Source organism: Vombatus ursinus, unplaced genomic scaffold, assembly GCF_900497805.2.
Source record: "Vombatus ursinus unplaced genomic scaffold, bare-nosed wombat genome assembly UNPS02014791.1, whole genome shotgun sequence".
Classification (NCBI taxonomy): Eukaryota; Metazoa; Chordata; class Mammalia; order Diprotodontia; family Vombatidae; genus Vombatus; species Vombatus ursinus.
Window position 1 is genome coordinate 11213138 of NW_020954569.1, and position 21562 is coordinate 11234699.

The window sequence follows — 21562 nt, forward strand, 5'->3', positions numbered from 1 at the left end:
GGTTTCCAAAGTGTTTTGATTCTTCGCCTAATAAGTTACTTTTTGAGCAAATCTCTCAATATGTATATATTTTATAAATGTTTACATTATTACTATATTGATAATTAGATCATTATAAAACTTAAACAGAAATACATTTTTAAAAAAAGATGAGTCAAAGACAATATCTTACCAAAAAGTCATTAGGAAGTCTGCAGAATTTATTTAATGCAGAAGTGAAACAATTAGACATCAGTTTAGGACAATCACTATTAACTACCATTCCATAGTTTAGAAACTTATCACCTCTATTCTATTATATTGCAACAGCTTTCTGATTGCTATTCCTGCTTCAAGTCTGTCTCCTCTTCAGTCCATCCTCCAATCAAAAACAAGCATTTGTTTTGAGTTAGTTAATGGAGATACAATTACGAAGAATGCAAAAATCCCTATACACAGAGAGTTTGCATTCTAAATGAGGAGAAAAGAACTGCATAAATAAGTATAGAAATAATAATTATAAAGAGAAAAATACAAATAAATAAAAGGGGTTAAATACAAAATAGTTTGGGAGGGAAGGCTCTAGTAAGTTCAGGTTCAGGAAAGGCTTTATGTAGAGAATGCTGTTTGAGGAACAGATTTTAAGGAAAAGAGAGGTTCTTTGAAGTAGAAGACAGGAGGGAGTGAATGAATCCTAGGCATAGGGCATGGCCAGCACAGAGGATTAGAGGAAAGGAAACATATCCAAGAGGTGAAAGGGAAAATGACAAGTTTGAAACTGATTGCACATGTGTGTAAGCAGCTGTAAGAACTTGAGGATAACACAAGTATAATAATTAGGTGAACCTGATTAAGTGGTTCACCAGAATGTTTGGGGGAAAATAATGTAAAGATGTATGTCTGCCACCCTGTGGTGGTGATGTAGTGGGAAGTTTAGGTATAGTTGGAAGCAGGGAAGGAAGATAAGAATTTTCCTAAAGGCATCTGCACAAGTGCTATCATGGGTGCTTAAGTGGTAGTTAGGTTTCAACTGCTCTGAGTGGTCACATGCAGGCTCTTAATGAGAGTGTTTGATGACTTGCATAGCAGAGGGGGAGGCAAGCCAGGAGAATATAGAGGGATAAGGATAGGTATAGGTCTGTTGGAGACAAGCTTCATGATTGATTATCATGGGAAAAGGAGGAAGTGACCTATCTCCCTATCCTCCAATTTGTTCCTACAATTCTAAGATTTTTACCATAGATTCACACTTTTCTAGACAAAAAAAAACAACAACTTGATATGATGTACTTTCTCCCTAGGTGTTAGTATTTTCAGCATAAGCCAAATTAATGTATGTATAACTAATTTACATTTTGACAATGAAGCTATTAAAATATCATTTGGCCTCATTATTTTTATGACATAGTAATTATTGATTATTGTGTCCACCCCAAGATATGACATTAGTTTTCAATGACTGTATAATAAAAGATGGAATGAGCTATGGATATTTTATTTCATTAGTTCCTTGTGCATATCAAGATCTTAATAGGTAAATTGAATAATATGATTTGTCAAACTATGTAACCTTCAATCTTTTAATATTTTGTTCACTTTATAGATCTTTTGAAAGAGAAGGCAGCATTTGAACTTTGAGAGAGAAGAGAGAGACAGAGACAGAGACAAAGAGACAGAGAGAAGAAATATTGAACTTGACATCCTGTCAAAACCACACATAATGAGGACGTGCTCCTGCCAGTTCTTGTTTATTTGGACCTGTGTGCTTCATGTGGTTGACCTGACACCATTACAAGAAAGAATGAACAAATATTTACAAAGAGAAAGGACATTGGGTCTCTCAGAAGATCATGGGAAAATGCTACGTCGAACCAAGCGTGGTTGGATGTGGAATCAGTTTTTTTTGCTGGAAGAATATACAGGTACAGACACTCAATATGTCGGCAAGGTAAGTATTTTTTTGTAAAGAATTCAAAGACAGAAACTGAATGAAAGACTTATTGTATCGTTGCTTAATGTTTTCAGATTATGTTCATCCTAGGTAAGAATTACACACATATAATTGCACACACACAAGCACACACACATGTACACAAGCACACACATGTGTATTTGTATATATATGTGTGTGTGTGTGTGTGTCTGTGTATATACAAATATATATATATGCATATATATGTTTGTGTATACATATACGTACATACATAGGTGTGTATTTGATGAAATCTTTGTGTTGATGTTAAATACTGGCATCATTTTGACTCAAATGTATAGTCACTAAAAAAAATCTTTCAAATAATATTTAAAATCATTGATCAAAAGTAATACAAGTATAATAGAAATAAAACTTCTACCCACAGAGGAGTCACATCATTTCCTTTTATGATTATATGATTCTCAGTGATATGGACATGGTATACTTTATGTGAAAGGTCTTGGCACTTGATTCCTTCTCTATGTAATATCAATGCAGATTGTAGCCTAGGTTAACTCTTTAGCACAACCAGTTTTACAATTCCCCTTATCTCCTATGTGTTAATGGGATGAGTCCAGTATTAGTAAACACTGCAAGGGGATGTTAAAAAAAACAAAAAACAAATAGCTACAGTGCCTTCCAGGTCAGGAGATGAAAAGAAAAAAGATTTACTCTATCTCTTTTTTTTCTCCTCAAGATGGAGTTTTTGCTTAGTAGCAAGGAGTCTTTATCATCTTAAGAAAATAGTCCACCTCAGAAATGTGACAGATTTCCCCCCTTTGCCCCTACCTTTAATTTTCTAAAAAGCTATCTTCTATGGTAAGGGCATTTATTAATTCAATCTAGTCTTTCTCCTTTATATTCCTAATTACTGATTTTTATTTATTTTTTCCTGATTTATAGTCCATTAATTTCCCAGAATTAATGGTGAAAAAAAAAAGAACTAATACCAAACTAAGTACAAAAATGCATGAATGAGACATATATAGTACCTATCACTCCCTCCTTCTGATTTAGTTCTGATGGCAGCATCACAATCTCAATCATTTCTTGATACCTTGGAAGTCACCTTTAACTCCTTCATCATCATCATCATCATTATCAATTACTTATAGTACTTTATAAAGTTAGAACTTGAACCCAGCTGTTCTTACTGAAGTCCAGAATATCCCCTCAGCTGGCTAAAACCTCTAGTCAGTTACAGACTTGTCAGTGGCACTTTCACAGAGTCCCTTGAATATTGTATGTTATAACAGATTTAGAGCTGGTTGGGACCTTAGTGGCTACTAAGAGACTACTTAGAGACTATAACCAAGAACCACCCTCCTTCAATTTTTGTGGTTGTTCAGTTGTTTTTTAAGTTATGTTCTACTTTCTGAAAACCCATTTGGGGTTTTCTTGGCAAAGATACTGGAGTGGTTTGCCATTTTCTTCTCCAGCTCATTTTAAAGATGAGGATACTGAGGCAAAGAGGGTGACTTGCCCAGTGTCACACAACTAGTAAGTGTCTTGGGCGAGATTTGAACTTGGAAAGATGTGTCTTCCTGACTCCAGGCCTGGAACTCTATCCACTGAGATATCTAGGTGCCCATCATTTTACAGGTGAGAAATCAGGCACAGAAAAGTAAAGTGACTTGCCACTGGCCACATAGCTGGGAAATGGAAAAGGTAAGATATGAACCTGTGTCATCCTATCTCTAAGCCCCATGCTCTGTCCATTAAATCTTTTCTATTTTCTGGAGGGTGAGGCAATTGGGGTTAAGTGACTTTTCCAGAGTCACATAGCTAATAAGTGTTGTGTGTCTGAGGCTGGATTTGAACTCAGGTCCTCCTGACTCCAGGGCTGTTGCTCTATCCATTGACCCATCTACCTGCCCCCATTTATTCTGCTATCATCATAAATCATGGTTGTATTTTCTCTTATCTGGACAATTTTAGTAGGTTCTCCAAATTGTTTCACACTAGTACCCCTTCTAACCCATCTATCCAATATGTGCATGCTTGTTAGAGTAACCTAACACAACTCTGCAAAAATTAATCAAAGATTTTTGTTAATTAAAGGCTTAGAAGTCACCTCGTCTAAACTTCACATTTTATAGGTGAGGAAACAGATCAGAAATGAGAAAATTATTAATCTAAGTTAATCATTCAACTAGTTAGTTAGTGGTATAACTGAGGCTTCTATTACTGATTTCTACTCCATTGTCTTTCTCCACTACATTATACTGATTTTGAAACCATAATTAAAAAAAAAAAACTTTTCAATGATTCAAATAGTCAAAATGTCCAGCACTGTACTGAGTTGATTTTATATATATATATATATATATATATTTACATATATATATATATATATATATTTATATATGTATGTATATGTGTGTGTGTATGTGAGAGAGAGAGAGACAAAGAGAGACAGAGAGACAGCATGTTTCTTTGTATACACACATATATATACATACACATACATATGTGTATGAGTGCATGTGTATAACATGCACACACACATAATATGTGTGTGTGTGTGTGTGTGTGTGTACCATATGCAAAGCAAATACAGTGACTATAGGAGTAGACCACCTAATGTTTTGGATTGTGTAGTTAGTCAGGAAACAGCTTATGTAGGAGATAATACTGAAGGTGATCCTTTCAAGTTTGGTCTTCAAAAGAAGATAGGGATTACAAGATATAAGGGTGAAAATGGAGTATATTGGAAGTGTGAGAAGATCATCTGTGCAAAGTCACAAAAAGTGGAAAAGAGATGGTATGTATGTGAAACAGCACATTGACCAATTTAACTGGAATCAATCAATTTTTTTTAAACTCCTGCTATGTGCCAGCACTGTGGTAAACTCTAGAAATACAAGTACAAAGAATGAGAGAATTTTTGGTTAAAATAACCTTACATTCTTACAGGGAAACAAGTATATAAATTAGCAAACAAAGAAACAAATAGATAAATTGAAAAGATATACAACATAAATATAAAATTAATAAAAACAAACATATACAAAATAGTTTAAAAAAATAAAAACAAGGTAACCAGGGTTGAAGGACACTAGCAATTTGGGAAATCAGGAAAGGTTTCCTGTAGAATTTTGTGCCTGATCTGCCTCTTAAATAAAGATAGGGCCTCTACATGGAAATAAGGAAGGCCTATATTCCAGATATGGGAGAATGGCCAGTGCAAAATTACAGATACAGAAGGTGAGGTGTCATATGTCATGTCTGAGCAAGAGAACAAAAGCCAATTTTGCTGGATTATAGGGTGTGGGAAGGAGGGTGATTTACTTTTGTACTTTTTGGGTCCAGGTTGTATAAGACTTAAAAAGAGAGGATTTTCTCTTCTCTCCTAGAGTTATAGGAAGCTAATGGAGTTGATTGAGTAGGGAGATCATATCATCAGACCTGTGCTTAAGTAAAATTACACCAACAACATTATGTCTAATGGACTGGAATGGGGAGAGAATTGAGAGAGCAAGACCAAATGGTAGATTGTTGCCATAATCTAGGTGAGAGTTGACGAGAGTCTAAACTGAGGTGGTAGCTGTGTGAGTAGAGAGAACAAGTCTGATTCAAGAGATTTTGTGAAGTCAAAACAGCAAGAATTGCCGACTAATTGGTTATGCAGTGTGATTGAGAGTAAAGAATTAATCCAAAATAATCCTGAGATGTTGAACTTAAGACATTCCAAATATATTGATGTCTTCCGCAGAAATAGAGAAGTCAAAAAGAGAAGAAGATTTAAGGAGGATAATATTTAATTCAACCTTAGACATTTTTGGTGTAAGATCTGTCCAGGAAATTCAATGAGATATGTCAACTAGGTCATCAGTGATCTGTGACTGAAGCTGGCAGACACAGGAGTTGGATATCCAGATTTGGGGAAGTATCTGAATAGAGATCATAATTAAACCATGGGATTTGATGAAGGAACTAAGAGATGTTAAAAAAAAAAAAGGAACTCCTAGGACATAATCTTGGTGAATACTTACAGTTGGAGAGTGTGATGTGGTTGCTGAAGTAGGAAAGGTTACCAAGAGGGACTGGTAAACCTGGTAAGAGAACCAGGTGACAGTACTATCATGAAAGGTAGAAGAGAAAATATTCAGGAGGAAAAGGTAGTATAAACTTGGACTGATGGGTCATTTAAATGGGCCTTTCTACATACAATGAGACTACTTACTCAGTGTTCTCTGCCTGAGTGAATAGGTAGCATACAGAGTCTTCGAAAACAGACAAAATGAGAGATCCTAGGATCTTTCTTGCTTCTAACCTTGAGGTACAAGATGGCAATTCCAGCCTCTCTTCAGGTTCCTGAAGGGAGAGAAAGACTTGGGGATAACATCTGCATATAGAACTTCTATCACATTCCCATTTCAAACTATTTGCTCTGTGTATTTACCATGGAAGTAGAATTTGATGGGGAAGGAGTCAAGCCTTGAATATAAAATTTAGAGCCCTTCTTTCCCCATTAAGAAATATTAGTCAGGAATTTTCCTTAAACCTAAAATTACACCACTTGACTTAATAATATTAAAGGGAGAAGATAGATATAATTCTAGCCCAGTAGTTCTTTTGTTAGTTCAGTTCTACACAATCCTCTCCTCTTACTCTTTTGCCTCTTAGCATATTTCCTGCCAAGCCTCAACCTTGGATCACTCCCACCATCTACTACCCTCACTTCTACTTATCAGCTGCTGAATTAAGGTAGAAAAAATAATACAATTATACTGATTGGATCCACTTCAAATTTATACAACATGACCTCAAATGGGCCCTCACAGTTCTTAGGTATTTCTTTCACAAATCTTCTATCAGTTCACTATTCTACTCTCCACACTGGCTATTCCATATTTTTCCATCCTTCCTCAAAATTGCTATGGCTTCCCCTCTCCCCTCCCTACTTACTTAGATGAGAACCTTGCCTCGTATTTTATTAAAAAAAAAAAAAAAAAGGCCATTCACTGAGAGCTGTGTCCTGGACTCTCCACTCTTCTCAATATATGCTACTTCACTAGATCACATGGTGATCTCAAAGTACCCTATCACTCTCAAGAGAATCAATGTACTGTCATTTCCACAGGCTTGCCACCCATGTGTCATCCTCAACTTTTCACTATCCCTTACCACCACCCACATATCTAATCTCTTGCTATGGCCTGTCAATTTCACTTTTGCAACATACATGGTATATGTCTTCTTCTCTCCTTAGATATAGTTACTACCATGGTGGAGGCACTCATCTCCTCATGTCCAAACTGTTGCAATAGCCTGCTGGCTTATCTGACAGCCACAAGTCAACCCCCATTTAAATCAGTCCTTTATTTAGCCACCAAAGTGATTTTTCTGAAATACAGATCCAACCATGCCACTCTCCCTCCACTCCCACACCTGTAATAAAATCCAGTGGCTCCCTATCACCTCCAAGATTATATAAAAAATCATCTGCTTGGCATTTCAAAGGCCTTCATAACTTATCCCTCCACCCACTACCTCTCCAGCCTTTTTACATTTCACACCCACCATTCTTGTACTTTTTGATCTAATGACACTAGCATTCTTGCTGTTCTCTGAACAAGACACGTGATCTCTCAGCTTGGGGCATTTTTTTTTCTCTCTATCCTCAAAGACTGGAATGTTCTCCATCTTCATTTACACATACTAGTTTCCTTAGTTTCCTTCATGTGCCAGCTAAAATCCCCAGGACATTTCCCTATCCCTCTTAATTCTCATGCTTTCCCTCTGATGATTACTTTCTCTCAATTCTGCATATATCTTTTCTTATAATCATTTGTTTTCATGTTGCCTCCCTCATTAGATTGTGAGTTTCTTGAGGCCAAAAACTTTTTTTTTTTACATTTCCATATAGCTCCCCATGCTTAGCACAGTGTCTAGTATATAATAGCCATTTACTAAATCCTTTTTTGACTAATAGCTGTGATAAATGTTTGGTGAATCAAATATGCCTTTTTAGGAAGCAAAGAAATAGGTAGACTGTGTGAGATTAAGGGCTTTGACTGAGAACTTGGGAACATCGTGTATAGCCTTGGATGTTACATTAAGGAATTTATCTTACAGAAAATAAGGAATCATTTTGAAAAATAAGGGAATGGCATGATGAAACTAGTGTTTTCAGATGATTAGTTAACAATGTTATTCAGGATGTATTTAAAGGAGAGATTACATTGGATAGGAAAATATTTGATAAAATACACTGTAAATCATTAATCAAAAAGAAGAATTATTATATAATATATGACTTCAAAATAATTTAGATTTTTCTATTTAATACACTGAATTTTCATTAGTTCTTGTTCGTTTAAAGTACAAATAGTAAGTAGATCTTTGATATTCCAAGAGATTAAGAAGATTAAGGAATTCTACATGGAACACAATACTAACTAACATTTGTATGGTGCTTTTCATATGCTAGGCACCAAACCAAGCAGTGTATAATTATTATCTTATTTCATCCTTGAAGGAAGACTAAGACAAAAGCCCCATTAGGATGAGCAGGAATGAATTACAATCCACATCATTGAAGGGCATGCCCAAGTGGAGAATATTATTGATCAAATACCATTTTGAAGCACTGGAATAATTAAAGAAGCTTTCTCTTATTTGAGAGAAGTAGCCAGTCTCAACAATTGCCATATTGCCTCTCTAATATAGATAGGCATACGTAGTGGAATTAATTCCGTTTAGATGATAATCAATAAAATAATGTTAAATAAGTTTAACAAAGAAAATAGAATACCTGCTATATCGCTAGTGCTTAAAATAGTGCCTAGAACATTGTAGGAGCTTAATACATGCTTATTGAATGAATGTGCTTACTATAGGAAACAACAGTTCTTGAAAGAAGATATTTCATTTCTTGAACAGTAGACTTAATTCCCAATAAGTCTCAAAAGTAAGCATGAACTGATCATGTGTCAAACTGATATTAAGAATTGGCTGGACTTCCATTTTTCATTTTTCATTCTTTTCCTGAAAGCAAATAGTGTGAGCATGTGGATTTCCTTGCAGGAAGAGCCATACCACAAGCAGAGAATATGTAAGATACCACATTCATCCCCCACCTTCTGGAAATATTAGGGGGTTTGGAGAATTTATTTTTAAATATCATTTTAACTAGTCTTTGGCATTCAGAATGAAATGAGATTCTAAAGAGTATGGTGTTAAAAAAAATGTTTACTTTCAGAAATGGTAACTTCAGATCTGTGTGCCAATCTCAGTAGTTGAAGAAAAATGTTTAGTAGGGGTTATAATATAGTAAATAACAAGTGGGAAAATTGTTGCAAAGCACTTAGAGGACGATCTGGTTAACAGTTAGACTGGATGATCAGAACTGTTTGATAAATTGCTCTTCATTGTCAAGTCAATTTGCAGCCAATGCAAAAGAATGTGGAATTCCCTAATTCCCTAATGTGTAAGAAATATAGTGCTATCCTTAGATGGAGAAATGTAGCTCCTGGTTCTTGGATATATTCACATATTTTCTGTGTATCAATAATTTCCTGAATAAAAACTGAAAAGGAAAGATAAATTAATTTATCTGATGTGATTGATGATCATGATGACTGTTGTTATTGATGTAAGGAAAAATACGGAGGATTTGTTAGAGTAGTTTTTATAAAAGTGTACTGTTTGTAGACTATATATAACTTGTATGAGTTGTGTGTTTTAAAAAAAGTGATCTACAACTAAGCATGGTAGCATGAGTCTATAACAGCAGATAATAGTAAGACTGAGGATGACATTTTTCTAGAGTTTGAAGGTTCTGAGCTACAATGGGTTATGTCATCTGTACAAGGCTCCTCATTAACATAGTGTTGGAGTGGGGGGGACTGGAAGACTGAGTGGATCAGGAGTGGAATTGAGAATATCCTCAGCACTTCTAGCCTAGGTATCTTGGGAAAACAGTGTTAAATCAATCAAACAATATAGATGTCAAATAAATATCGATAAAAAATAGATTTATGGATGGATAGATTGGTGGATAAATAGAAGATAAAGAGATGGATGAGTATGTAAGTGATAGATGAATAGATAAATATATAGATGATAGATTGACAGAGAGAATAGATGAATAAATAGACAGGTAGTATATTAGTCTGTTGTTTTGATCTCAGAAGATGTTTTCAAAAAGAAGCAATGTAAGGATTAAGTTACCAGGTAAGCCCTGAAAATGCTACAATTTAAGTCAACAAGCATTTTATTAAGCACTTACTATCTACCAGAAATCATACTTAATACTGAAGATACAAAAGGTTAAAAAAAAAAAAACTTTCAAGAAGCTCACAATCTAATGGCGCAGACAACATACCAGCAACCATGCACAAACAATACATAAACAGTTAAATTGTAGATAACTTCAAGGGAAAGCATTAAGTTTAGAGATGACCAGAAAAGCATTCTGCATCATTTGTAATGCAGAGAAACTCTTGTATGAGCACTATTCTGACCTCTGGATCCCTGGTGCACAAAGAAATGTAATGAAAGAGAAAGAATAAAGAGGAAGAGAAGTGAATTATCTCTTACTTCCTTATATGAGATGGGCCCTAATTGATATTTCCAAATAAATAAAATATATCTTTGGGATTACTCCAATTTCCTATCTGTGATGATCTCCAGAATCCAGCTGTCTGATTACTTTCAAGTCCATGCCCAAGTCCTAGTACCATTAGTACCACTACTGCCCTACACTCAACCTCTTATTCTGCCATGTTCTTAGTATCATCATAGAGCTAAAACTACCAACTCTGACAGAAAAGGTAAGCAGGACAAAAATGAGCCAAGGCAAAATTGCATGAAAGATTTCCTCTAGTCAACTTCAAGAGACAAATTTAATTGGATATGAGTAAAGAAAAGAAATAAAGAAATAGGAATTTATGAAGTATCTACTATGTGCCAGTTCCTGTGATAAACACTTAACAAATATCTCATTCAATCCTTTCAGCAGCCCTAGGAGGTAGGTGCTATTAATAGCCCCATTTTATGAATAAGGAAACTGAGGAAGACAGATATTAAGTGAGTGGCCCATGGTCACACAGCTAGAAAGTGTCTGAAACTGTATTTGAACTCAACTATTTTTCACTTCAGGGGCTACAGAAATTGTAAACCTCTGGTCAAAAGGTCTTAAAAGGATAGAGACCCAAAGAAATAGACACCTAAGGCTGGGTGAAGGAAAAATGGCTGTCCAGGGGTAGAGTTCTATCAAAGCACACTGCACATATTTGGGAAAGTCTCAGTCGCCCCACCATTGTTACATCTCTGATCATAGTATTTAGAACTAGACTTAGAGATTTATTTAGGCTTTTATGTTTCAAATTTGTTTAATTTCCATAGTACTTAATAACAATTTCAGTTTATTCAGTACGATCACAGCTGAGTAATAAGAATAATTTGATTAAGCTAATTCACATTGAATTTGCAGGTATTTATGGATTTACTTATACTTGCAATTCAGAAAGAAATTATTGATAATTAAAATAAATACAATTTTGTACAGAATTCAAATAATGCCTGAGTTGTATGCCTTTGAGGATACAAACATAAAAATGAGTCAGTCCTGAGACTCAAGGAGGTGATGTGTAATTGTGAAGTAAGACTCATAACCTGTAGTGGTCAGAGAAGGGGACTGGCTATCCTCTCATGTTCTAGGTGAATAGCATAAGTGAAATGAAAGATTTCAAAAAGTATGAGGGAATTTATTGAGGAAGAGCTATTATCAGATAGACAGTTTCTTCTTGTCTATCAATCTCAAGAAAACTCCCTGATTCTATCTTTTTATTATTTTTACTAAAAATAAGCAAAAATAAAAACTAAAAAAGTTTCCTCTTTGATTAGTTAAACTATTTGGGGTATATGCACAATAGACACAAGCACCATATATCACATGCCAATCATCTGTGAAAAAAGATCCTAGGATAGAAAATGATGTGTATTATTTTAGTGATATTTAACTATCAGCATAGATTGGTCACAAAAATGTATTTTCTTTAAAACAAACTAGTTCCATCTCTTCTTAAAGCTAGATTGATTTAAGTTTTATCTAGACCCAGAATTATTTTTTAAACAAAGAATGGTTGGAAGGAACCATATTATGAAGGTCTTTAAAATCAAAACATAAGACTTGAATAAGGAGGTGACATGGTTAGACTTGTGCCTTAGAAAGATCAATATGAAAGCAGAGTGGAAGACAGATAGGGGTAGGGAGCAACTTTAGACAGGAAGACCAAGCAGAAGGCTATTGTAATAGTTTAGTTGCGAAGAGATAAGTGTCCATCTCAGTGCACAAGGTCCCCGTGTATCTTTTTGAAGGAGGAAAAGGATGACAAATAGTAGGGTAGTAAAAATAGGAAGAGTAGTAGTGGTAGTAGTAGTAGTAGTGGTGGTAGTAGCAGTAGTAGTGATAGTAGTGGTAGTAGTTATTATAGTAGTGATAATGGTAGTAGTGATAGTACTAGTAGTAGATGTGGTTGTTATATTTATTATCATTTTATATTTTATAGAGTTTGTAGAAAAGTCTGGGAATGAATCACTATAATAATATTATACATTTAGCTTTTTAATATTTTGCAAACTACTGTAAAAATAGATAAAATTAATTCTGGGGATATGTGTTCATCTTCTGTTGTCTCACTGAAAGCAAGCTCAAAATTGCTCCAGTAGGAGTAATGATGATAAGATGGTATCATTATTGAATGCAAGTTTATTGTAAAAATAATGCTATTGTTATTGAGAATTATAAAGTGTTTTTCCTTAATGAGGCTAGACTTACAGATTTTGTAAGGAAACAGTAGGAACCACAATTCATTACTGTATTGAGGATGAGGATGTGTACTTCATCTTATTTCTAGATTATGTCTGCTTTCTCTACATTTTGGGAACACTGATTCCATATAAATCAATCAACCAAGCATCAATGAGCAATCAGTAAGCATTAAGTGCTTACTATGTGCCCAGGTACTGTGCTAAGTGCTATAGATTCAAACACAAAATATGAAAGAATCCCTATTTACTTTCTAATGGGGATAGAAAACTAGTACATAATGAATGAATACAGAAAGTATTAAAAAATAAAAGTCATTACATACAAGACGATTTAGTGGGAAGATGATTAGCACTGAGAGAGATCAGGAAAGGCTTCAGGTAGAACACAGTGCTGGAATTGCAATCGTGAAAGAAGAGAGAAAGTCTCTGAAATAGAGGTGAGACCTAGCTTCACCAGGCTTGGGAGACAGCCAGTGTGAAGGCCCAAGGGTGGTAAAGTGCCATGTTTGAGAAATATAACTGTTTGTCTACATCACAGAATGCTAGAAGGGCAATAACATTCAATGAAGTTCAAAAGATAGATTGGAGCTAGGTTGAAAAGGACTTTGAAAACTAAACAAGAACAGTTTGTATTGTATTCTGATACATTAAAAAGTCAATGGAATTGATTTAGGGAGTGAAATGGTGGAATCTGAACTTAAGGAAAATCAGCAATAATATGTAGGAGTGGGTAGAAATTTGAGTCATAGAGATCATGTAAATGCATTTTTGTAAAATTGGAAATTTTAAATATTTTAACTGGCAATATTGATTAAAAACCTTGTTTATATAACCACCTGGGCCAACACTGTGTCTAGGTATTCATGAGATAGTTTTATATTTTATTGTATGCCACTTTCATTACAATCTCTTTATTTAATTCTTAAGAAAATTTGGAGACATTTATTTGTAGTACAGAGATTTGTACTTTCAGTTTATGAAGGCTATTCAGTTTTTGTTATAAAATTCTGTCCACTTGATTATCTCTTCGTAGGTATTCAGTAAGTGCCAACATTTTATAGCCTACAGTAATGGATTGTAGGTCTTACTGTTTCCTTACAAAATCTGTAAGTCTAGCCTCATTAAGGAAAAACATTTCATAATTCTCAGTAAAAATGACATTATTTTTACAATAAACTTCCATTCAATAAGCAAATTGTGATTTAGTCATCTGTTTGATACTTCTTTGTCAGCATATAAATGCATATAGATATCATCAACTAGTGGCCCTTCGTTCCTTTTTGGGATCTTAGCCATTTCATAGGATTCATTCAGAAGTAAACCAGTTTTGTTACTCTGATAAAAAAAAATGGCTCGTACAAACTGTCAGCCATTACTTTGCTCTATAAAAGTTTTTTTTTTTCTTTAGGCATTCAGGTTTAAGTGCCCAAGGTCACACAGCTAGTAAGTGTCAAGTGTCTGAGGCTAGATTTGAACACAGGTTCTCCTGACTCCAGGGCTGGTGATCTATCCACTGTGCCACCTAGCTGCCCTTAGGCAGTTTTTCCTAAAAGCACTTATTTATTTAACTTTTAACTTGATTATTATATCATATGCAAATATCTACCAGTTCTCTTGTTTCTTTTTGACAAGTAAATATTTATCATTGATGTTTCAGGTTGATGGCTTCTATGTTTCATTGTTATTGTAAAGGATCTTGTTTGGATAATTTATAAAACCATTATTATCGATTTTATTATTCCATAAGTTTGCTTTCATACTGGCAATCCAAAAGTGACCATTACTCTAAATCAAAGGCACTAAACCTTTCTTGTGTCATGGAGCTGATGAACCCTTGACAGTCTGATGAATCCATCTGAGAATGATGTTTTTAAATGCCTAAAAGGGATAAGATTATAAAGGAAACTAATTATATTGAAATATACTAATCAAAATATTGTAATAACTTGAGTTCATTGAATCTACCTTAAGAATTTCCACTATAAACATACTTCTTATTGACCATATTAAGAGTGGAAGAAATGTTGGTAATTATAGCAACGATGGCATAAGTAATGTGAAACTGTAAATTTCATTGGTATACTTAGTTTACTCATGAGGAAACTCTTTCAATCAGTGCCGACTAGCAAATATTCTGCAACTTATAAACTTGAGGTGTCCAAATAAACTGCAGCTAGGAGGCACTGCATATAGAGCATAGGACATGGAATCAGGAAGACCTGAGTTCAAATATGGCCTCAGACATTTACTAGCTATATGACCCTGAGCACATCACTGTGCTTTAGTTTACTCAACAGTAAAATACAGAAACCACCTACTTCTGAGGATTGCTTTGAGGAAGAGATCTGTAAAGCACTTTGCAAACCTTAAAGTGTTACATAAAATGCTAGCTATTTTCTACTACTACTAGTAGTAGTAGTAGTAGTAGTAGTAGTAGTAGTAGTAGTAGTAAAAATAACAATAACACTAACTCCCAAATACATATCACTTTTGTATTTACCAAATATTTTCATGACAACAACTTTGAAAAGTATGTAGCATAAGAAGTATTATTCTCATTTTAAATGGGGAAAGAATAAGGCATGAACTGGGGACATACAAATCATAATCAAGGGATTCAAAACTCAAGTTTGTATCTTTGTCTTCAAAGTTCAATGCTCTTCACCAGGTACACTTCTCTTTTTTCATTACTGTGATGAGCACACTGTGGGCACTTACTAAATACTTGTCATGTTAAATCAAATGACTTACTTTGTTGCCGTTATTTTTATTTTGTGATTTTTTTTGGATGAAACATTCTAGATAGCTAAATGGAACTGAGTAAGGAATGGGAAAAAATAACTTTATGTCAAAGCCTGAGGCCATGCAAACACTAGCATCTTTAGACCCCTGAAAGACTAATTGCAGTATATAGCTTCCTAATGAATTTTGATTGTACTTTGCTCTCTTCCTCTGCTTCATGGCCTAGCTCTAACCTGTTCTCCTCACTCTCCTTTTAAATTGAAATGTGTGTCTCAAAATAGTTCAGGAGACTACCTACAATTTTTATTTTTTCTATACCGGTGTCCCACTCCATTAGCATGGATAACTTCATGTTTACTGATTTTAAACTTTCTAAAGCACAGAGTTGGAAATATCATTCTGGAAATATCTTACAAAAAAAAACAACTTCATAATTGTTGCTACTTAATTCAAATTTATACAACTGATGAGAAATATTTAATAAAATGTTGAGTGCTCTGTGCAGAACTAAAAAATGACCATTTATTTGGATTCTTTAGAGGTTTCTGGATCGGAATTATACTTTCCTTTTCATTAACATTTTTTTGTTGTGTAGGCAACAGCAGGAGGCAAACTATCTTCAAAAGCTTCAAAGCACAAAGCAAATGGAGTCATGTGCCATCAATAGAGGGGAAAGGAGATAAATTAAAAGTGAATCAGAGCTCTGTTATTATATTTTTTCATGCTAATGCTTCACTAAATTTCTTTGTTATAAGGAGGTAATCATCAGTTTGAAAGCTATACCAGGGAAAGGTTTGATGATGAATGCTAGGCCTGTCACTTGATGAACAGTTTAGTTAGGTTAAAAAATTATCATCATCATGTTACCTTTAAAGTGACAAATATTATACACCACAGGAGCTGTTGAAAACTCTACACTGTCTGAATCCATGGAGGGAGTGCTCACACTAACGAAATCAAAATATTTAAGTACTGAAATATGTAGGCTTATATTTCAGTGTTACAACAGTTTGGTCCAAAACCAGTTGATACGAAATATTTACTATTTCATGACAGTTTGTTGCACCTTTCTTTGGCAGTGCAGTTCTTTACATAATGGCCCTTCTTCATGCTACATCCCGTATCTCCTGCTCTGCAAGTTCATTTTAAAACTTTGATATATTGATATTGATAATATTGATACATTAATTGATGTATGATAGTTTTTTTTTTATTTGTGCTGGCCTCACTGATGTTTATACATAATCATTCGTAGTTGATCCACCCAAATAGATGGGAATAATTTACCTCATTATTTTCTTATATCAGGGGAATCAAATGAATGCCTCATATTTTTCATATTTTGTTCTGTCTCAATACCAGTGAATTCTATTCCTTTTTTCCTTTATGTGTTTGCTATTGACAATGTTTTTTGTTGTAGTTGTTGTTTTTGCCATTTCTCTCAAGTAATTCATAGTTTATGGCACACTGCAGCCTGAATACATCTTTCTACTGGCCTTTAAGTTGCTTGTAAAGTTGAAAATTCTGAAATAGGTTGGATTATATTTGGACTCAAGTTCTCCATTTTTCACAATCATATAGATAATATGTATCTAGGTTCACTCAACATGCTTTCTGTTCAAAAGCATAATAAAAGATGCAATGTATATACATTTTAAATTCACTTTAATTCCCAAGTGTGTATAGTTATACCAATAATTTTCTCATTTCTGCAGATTTCACCCTATAGGCTTTTCAGTGCTTATACATTTATTCAACGAGCTTTATTTTAAAGCTACTTTGAGGTATCAGGTATTATACTAGGCACTAGGGAGAGAAAAACAACAAAAAACAACACTACCATTATCCTGAGTTAATATCCTATATGTGGGGAAAAAACAGGCATACAAGCACATACACATACTCCCCCAAAATACCAACAACTAATATATATATATATATGTGTGTGTGTGTGTGTGTGTCTGTGTGTGTGTATGTATATATGTATATACATATAAAATTAAAAGTCATACATATATACATCTATGTGAGTGTGTATATATATATGTATGTAATGCAAAGTTATTTCATGGGAAAAGTGCTGAAATGAAAATGATAGCTTAATGTGGTAATTAAATTTAAATATGAAGGAAAGCAAGGAATTCTAAGACGTAAAAGCATAAGTGGAGTGGACCCTAGACATAGGAAACAAACTATGAAAAGTGAGAGACAAGAGATGGAACATCATGTACTGGGAATAGACAGCAGGCCAGTATGGCTGGAGAGAGAGAAAGAGAGAGAGAGAGAGAGAGAGAGAGAGAGAGAGAGAGAGAGAGAGTTTATGAAGATAATAATGTGACAAAAGTATAAAAATGCAAAACTAGATCCAGGTTTTAAAGAATCACTTAAATATCAAAAAAGAGGAGTTTATGCCTCTTTTCTAGGTGGCTAGATAATGACTGGAGCTTCCTGACATATTCAGATTTGTGTTTGTATGTATGAGTTACATTGGAGAGTTAGAATCAAAGAGACTTAACAATGAATTGTTTATGTTTGTTGGAAGCAGGAGAAGAGGTGAAGATATCTCTGAGCAAGCCCAGGTAACTTGAAAAAATGGTCATGGGAAAAGGGAAGGGGACTTTTGGTGGAAGGATAATTTATTCTGTTTGGGACATAATAATTTTGTGATTGAGCCTATTCTGGTGCTCAATCCAATTAGTGTAATAATTATCTGGAAATCTACTTGTTTTTAAACATTGTTCTAGATACGAATGAACACTTTAGGTAAGAATGTGTCCTTTTTAAAGGGTTTGTCTAATTTAAGCTTCAGGTAACTTATAGAAAAAAACTTTTTAAAACTATTTGTTATTGAATTTCATATATCTTTAACATGTGCAAGAGAAGCATCATTTATGAATATAGCTTTTCCATATGCTTTTGAGTTTAAAATTTTTCTCCCCCTTTCTCCCCACCACCCTACCCAAGATGGCACACAATCCAATATAGGCTATACATACACATTCCTATTAAACATATTTTCACATTAGTTATATTGTAAGTAAAAATTAGAACCAATAGGAGGAACCACCAGAAAGAGGAAACAAAACTCAGCAGAAGAGAAAAAAAAAATAGCAATTCAACTTCCATAGTTCTTTCTTTGGATGTGGATAGCATTTTCCATCACAAGGCCTTGGGAGATTTCTTAGATCTTTGTATTGCTGGGAAGGGTTAAGTTTATCAATATTAGTCATCATACAAAGTGGCCAAATATAGTTTTTAAGGCTGCGTTTTATTCTATTGAATCAAATGCTTAATAAAAGACAGTGAAATAATTTCTTTTTAAACTTTCAGGCCATTCTGGGTATGTAGATATTGTCTACTGTAGAAAATTGAGTATAAAAACCTATCTTTCTTTTTTTAATATTTTTATGAAGGGTATCCTTCATGCATACATAAATTATTATCATAAATATTTTACATGACCTCTCAGGTTTTTTATTTTATTTGAAATGTCCTTTACTATTGCATCCTTCAGAAATTTTTGCTTTTCATGTATCTTGACAATTGATGACTGGGTACTTTTAACATTATTTGATCCCCAACTTAGATTTCCTCTGTATGTATTTGGTCAGATACCATCACAATCCCCATCTCCATTTCTGAAGTGCCACTTCTGCACATGGTACATTGGAAATTTCAGTGGCAAATTCCAAGTACAGTGGTTCTCGTCACAGATGAAAATGGATTATTATCATAGGTCTTGCTTTATTGTTATTTGCTTCCTGTCTTTCCTCTGCTTTCATCTACAAAAGATAAAATGGTCTGACTTAACTACATCTGACTTGTAGGTTTCTCCAGTTTTCTTCTTCCATCAACTTCTTTTTGCTCTTCTAAGAGATAAAATTGCTCATATTCTTCTCTTTTGATCTCATGATTCATAATAAAATTCTGGGGTTCTCAAGGCAAAGATCATTACCACCTCAAAAAGGGGGATCAGAGAAATCTTCATAGAAGAAGGGGATTTTCAGTTGAGCAATAAAGAATCATTCAACATCCAGTAGGTAAGACGGTAAGAGTTGTAATTCCATGGATGAGGAATACCATGAACAAAGAAATAGAGATATAAGAATAGCATATCGGAAATAGCATAAGCCTTTTTAGCAGAAATGTACTACACGTGGAGTGTAAAAATATGGGATAAGAATATAAAAAATTGTGACCCAAGATGGTAGAAGATCTTGAATACAAAATAAGCAATTTTGAAATTTACTAGGTGGGTATTTGAAAGATTTCAGCTGATAAGTGCAAAATAACACCAAAAAAATTGGTGTGAGAAAAGAAAGAATACTAGATTTGATGTTACGGAAACTGGGTTTAAATACTCTTTACTTTGTAAAGTATTATATTGGGCAAATTACTTAATATCATCAGTCCTCATTGTCTGAATTAGTAAAGTATGGCAATGAACACTAAGGTGGCATGCTCACTACTCCCACAAGTTAGAATTTCTACTTAACCAACTAGTTCCTCCTCATATTTTTAAGAATAAGATTTAAAACTATATTTCCCCTCACTTCCTGTAGCATCTGAAATATCTGTAAGTCAAACCAAACATTTTTCAATTGCTTTACCATTAGGAGAAACTGAAACCCAGCAGATAGCTATGCATTCTAAGTCTTTTGTCATAATTATAGCCTGCCTTATCATGAATTTTCTTATCTGACTAGGGCACCGTTAACATTCCAATCATACCACTTTTTTTTTCTCCTCTCCCAAGTATATCCAACTTGCCTTTTTCTTTATTCAGTTTAATGTATTTCTATAGAGGTGAATAAGTTCCTCATATTAAATGCTTCCAACCTACTTATTCATATCATCTGCTCTTTGTGAATCAGTAAAATAATGAATAAAAGTGAGGTCAATGAGTAGAAATAAAATGCATCAAATAATTTTCTCAAATGGACATTTTTTTGCTTTCATTAAAATTCAAAATTTAAGAAATAGAAAATTTTAAAATAAAAGAACAAAAAAGTAAAACAATTATCACTCTCACTCCTTTCCCCTTCGCATCCTGGAATAGAGAAATGAGAACAATTTCCCTTCTTCCTTTGGAAGAAAATCATTATGTATTTTATTACAATATCAATTCAAGAATTTTTTTTATTTTGACCATTATGCTAGGCACAGGAGAGTTACAAAATTTAGATAAGACCCATTCTCTGACTTCCTTCAATGTATTCCTTAAGAGCAAATAAGGCACATGGACAAATCACTGTAATGCAAATGGTACATGATATGAACATTGTAGAGATACAAATCCAGTTCTATAGGATACCTAAAAACAGTGACATTACTTAAGCATTTAAATAAAATCTTCATTAAGGAGATGACAATTTAGTTAGACTTCAAGGGATGCATAGGAATGCAACAAGCAGAAGGGGTGGGAAAAATAATTACAAATCAAGTTTTCACATGAAGAGTCCCTCTGAGTTTAGTTAGTTGAGTACAATGACATTAAAAACTAGATGGCATATATATTCACACTTATAGACATGACATTCCTTATACTGTGAGTATACTCTCTCCTCCCTACCTCAGAATGCTTATCTTCCCTCAAGGTTCAGTCCATATGCCACCAAGTCACGAAGAAACCAATGAAGTCCCCAATTGTAAGTACTCACTTCCACCTCAGTTTTCATTGAACCATGTCAACTTCGTTATGTGTTATCTTCACTCATTGAATATATTTTTCTTTAGTGCAAGAAGTTTCATTTTTTCTTACTATCCACAGCACATAAGACAGTTCTTTATACATAAAAAACACAATAAATATTTGTTGTATTCAATTGAATCACAAGTCAATTTTTTTGTTTGTTTTCAGCCAAAGGCTATATCAAAACCTCTAGAATAAAGACAAAAAATATATAAAATTATCCTCAGAACAATATAAAATCCAGAGCAAAGTTAAACTAAATTTAAAACATAAATTATAAATTTCAGTGATAATTTCATAAAAACTATATTATTTGAGCACTTTCCATGAGTAAGGTAGTACATTAAGATCCTCTGGGAAATTTTGTTAAAAAACATATGTTTCCTATCCTG

The 21562-nt window shown here is 34.0% G+C and overlaps 1 protein-coding gene across 2 annotated transcripts in view; it reads left to right on the forward strand.

Annotated features, from left to right (window-relative positions):
• The first annotated feature begins 1699 nt into the window (after positions 1-1699).
• CDH9 (cadherin 9) overlaps positions 1700-21562 on the forward strand; it is a 160294-nt gene continuing 140431 nt past the window's right edge. The window contains exon 1 of one of the 2 annotated variants that reach the window (XM_027868998.1): positions 1700-1927. In XM_027868998.1, coding sequence (XP_027724799.1) covers positions 1700-1927 — 228 coding nt within the window. The remainder of the gene's footprint in view (positions 1928-21562) is intronic. The other variant, XM_027868999.1, reaches the window with a different exon arrangement.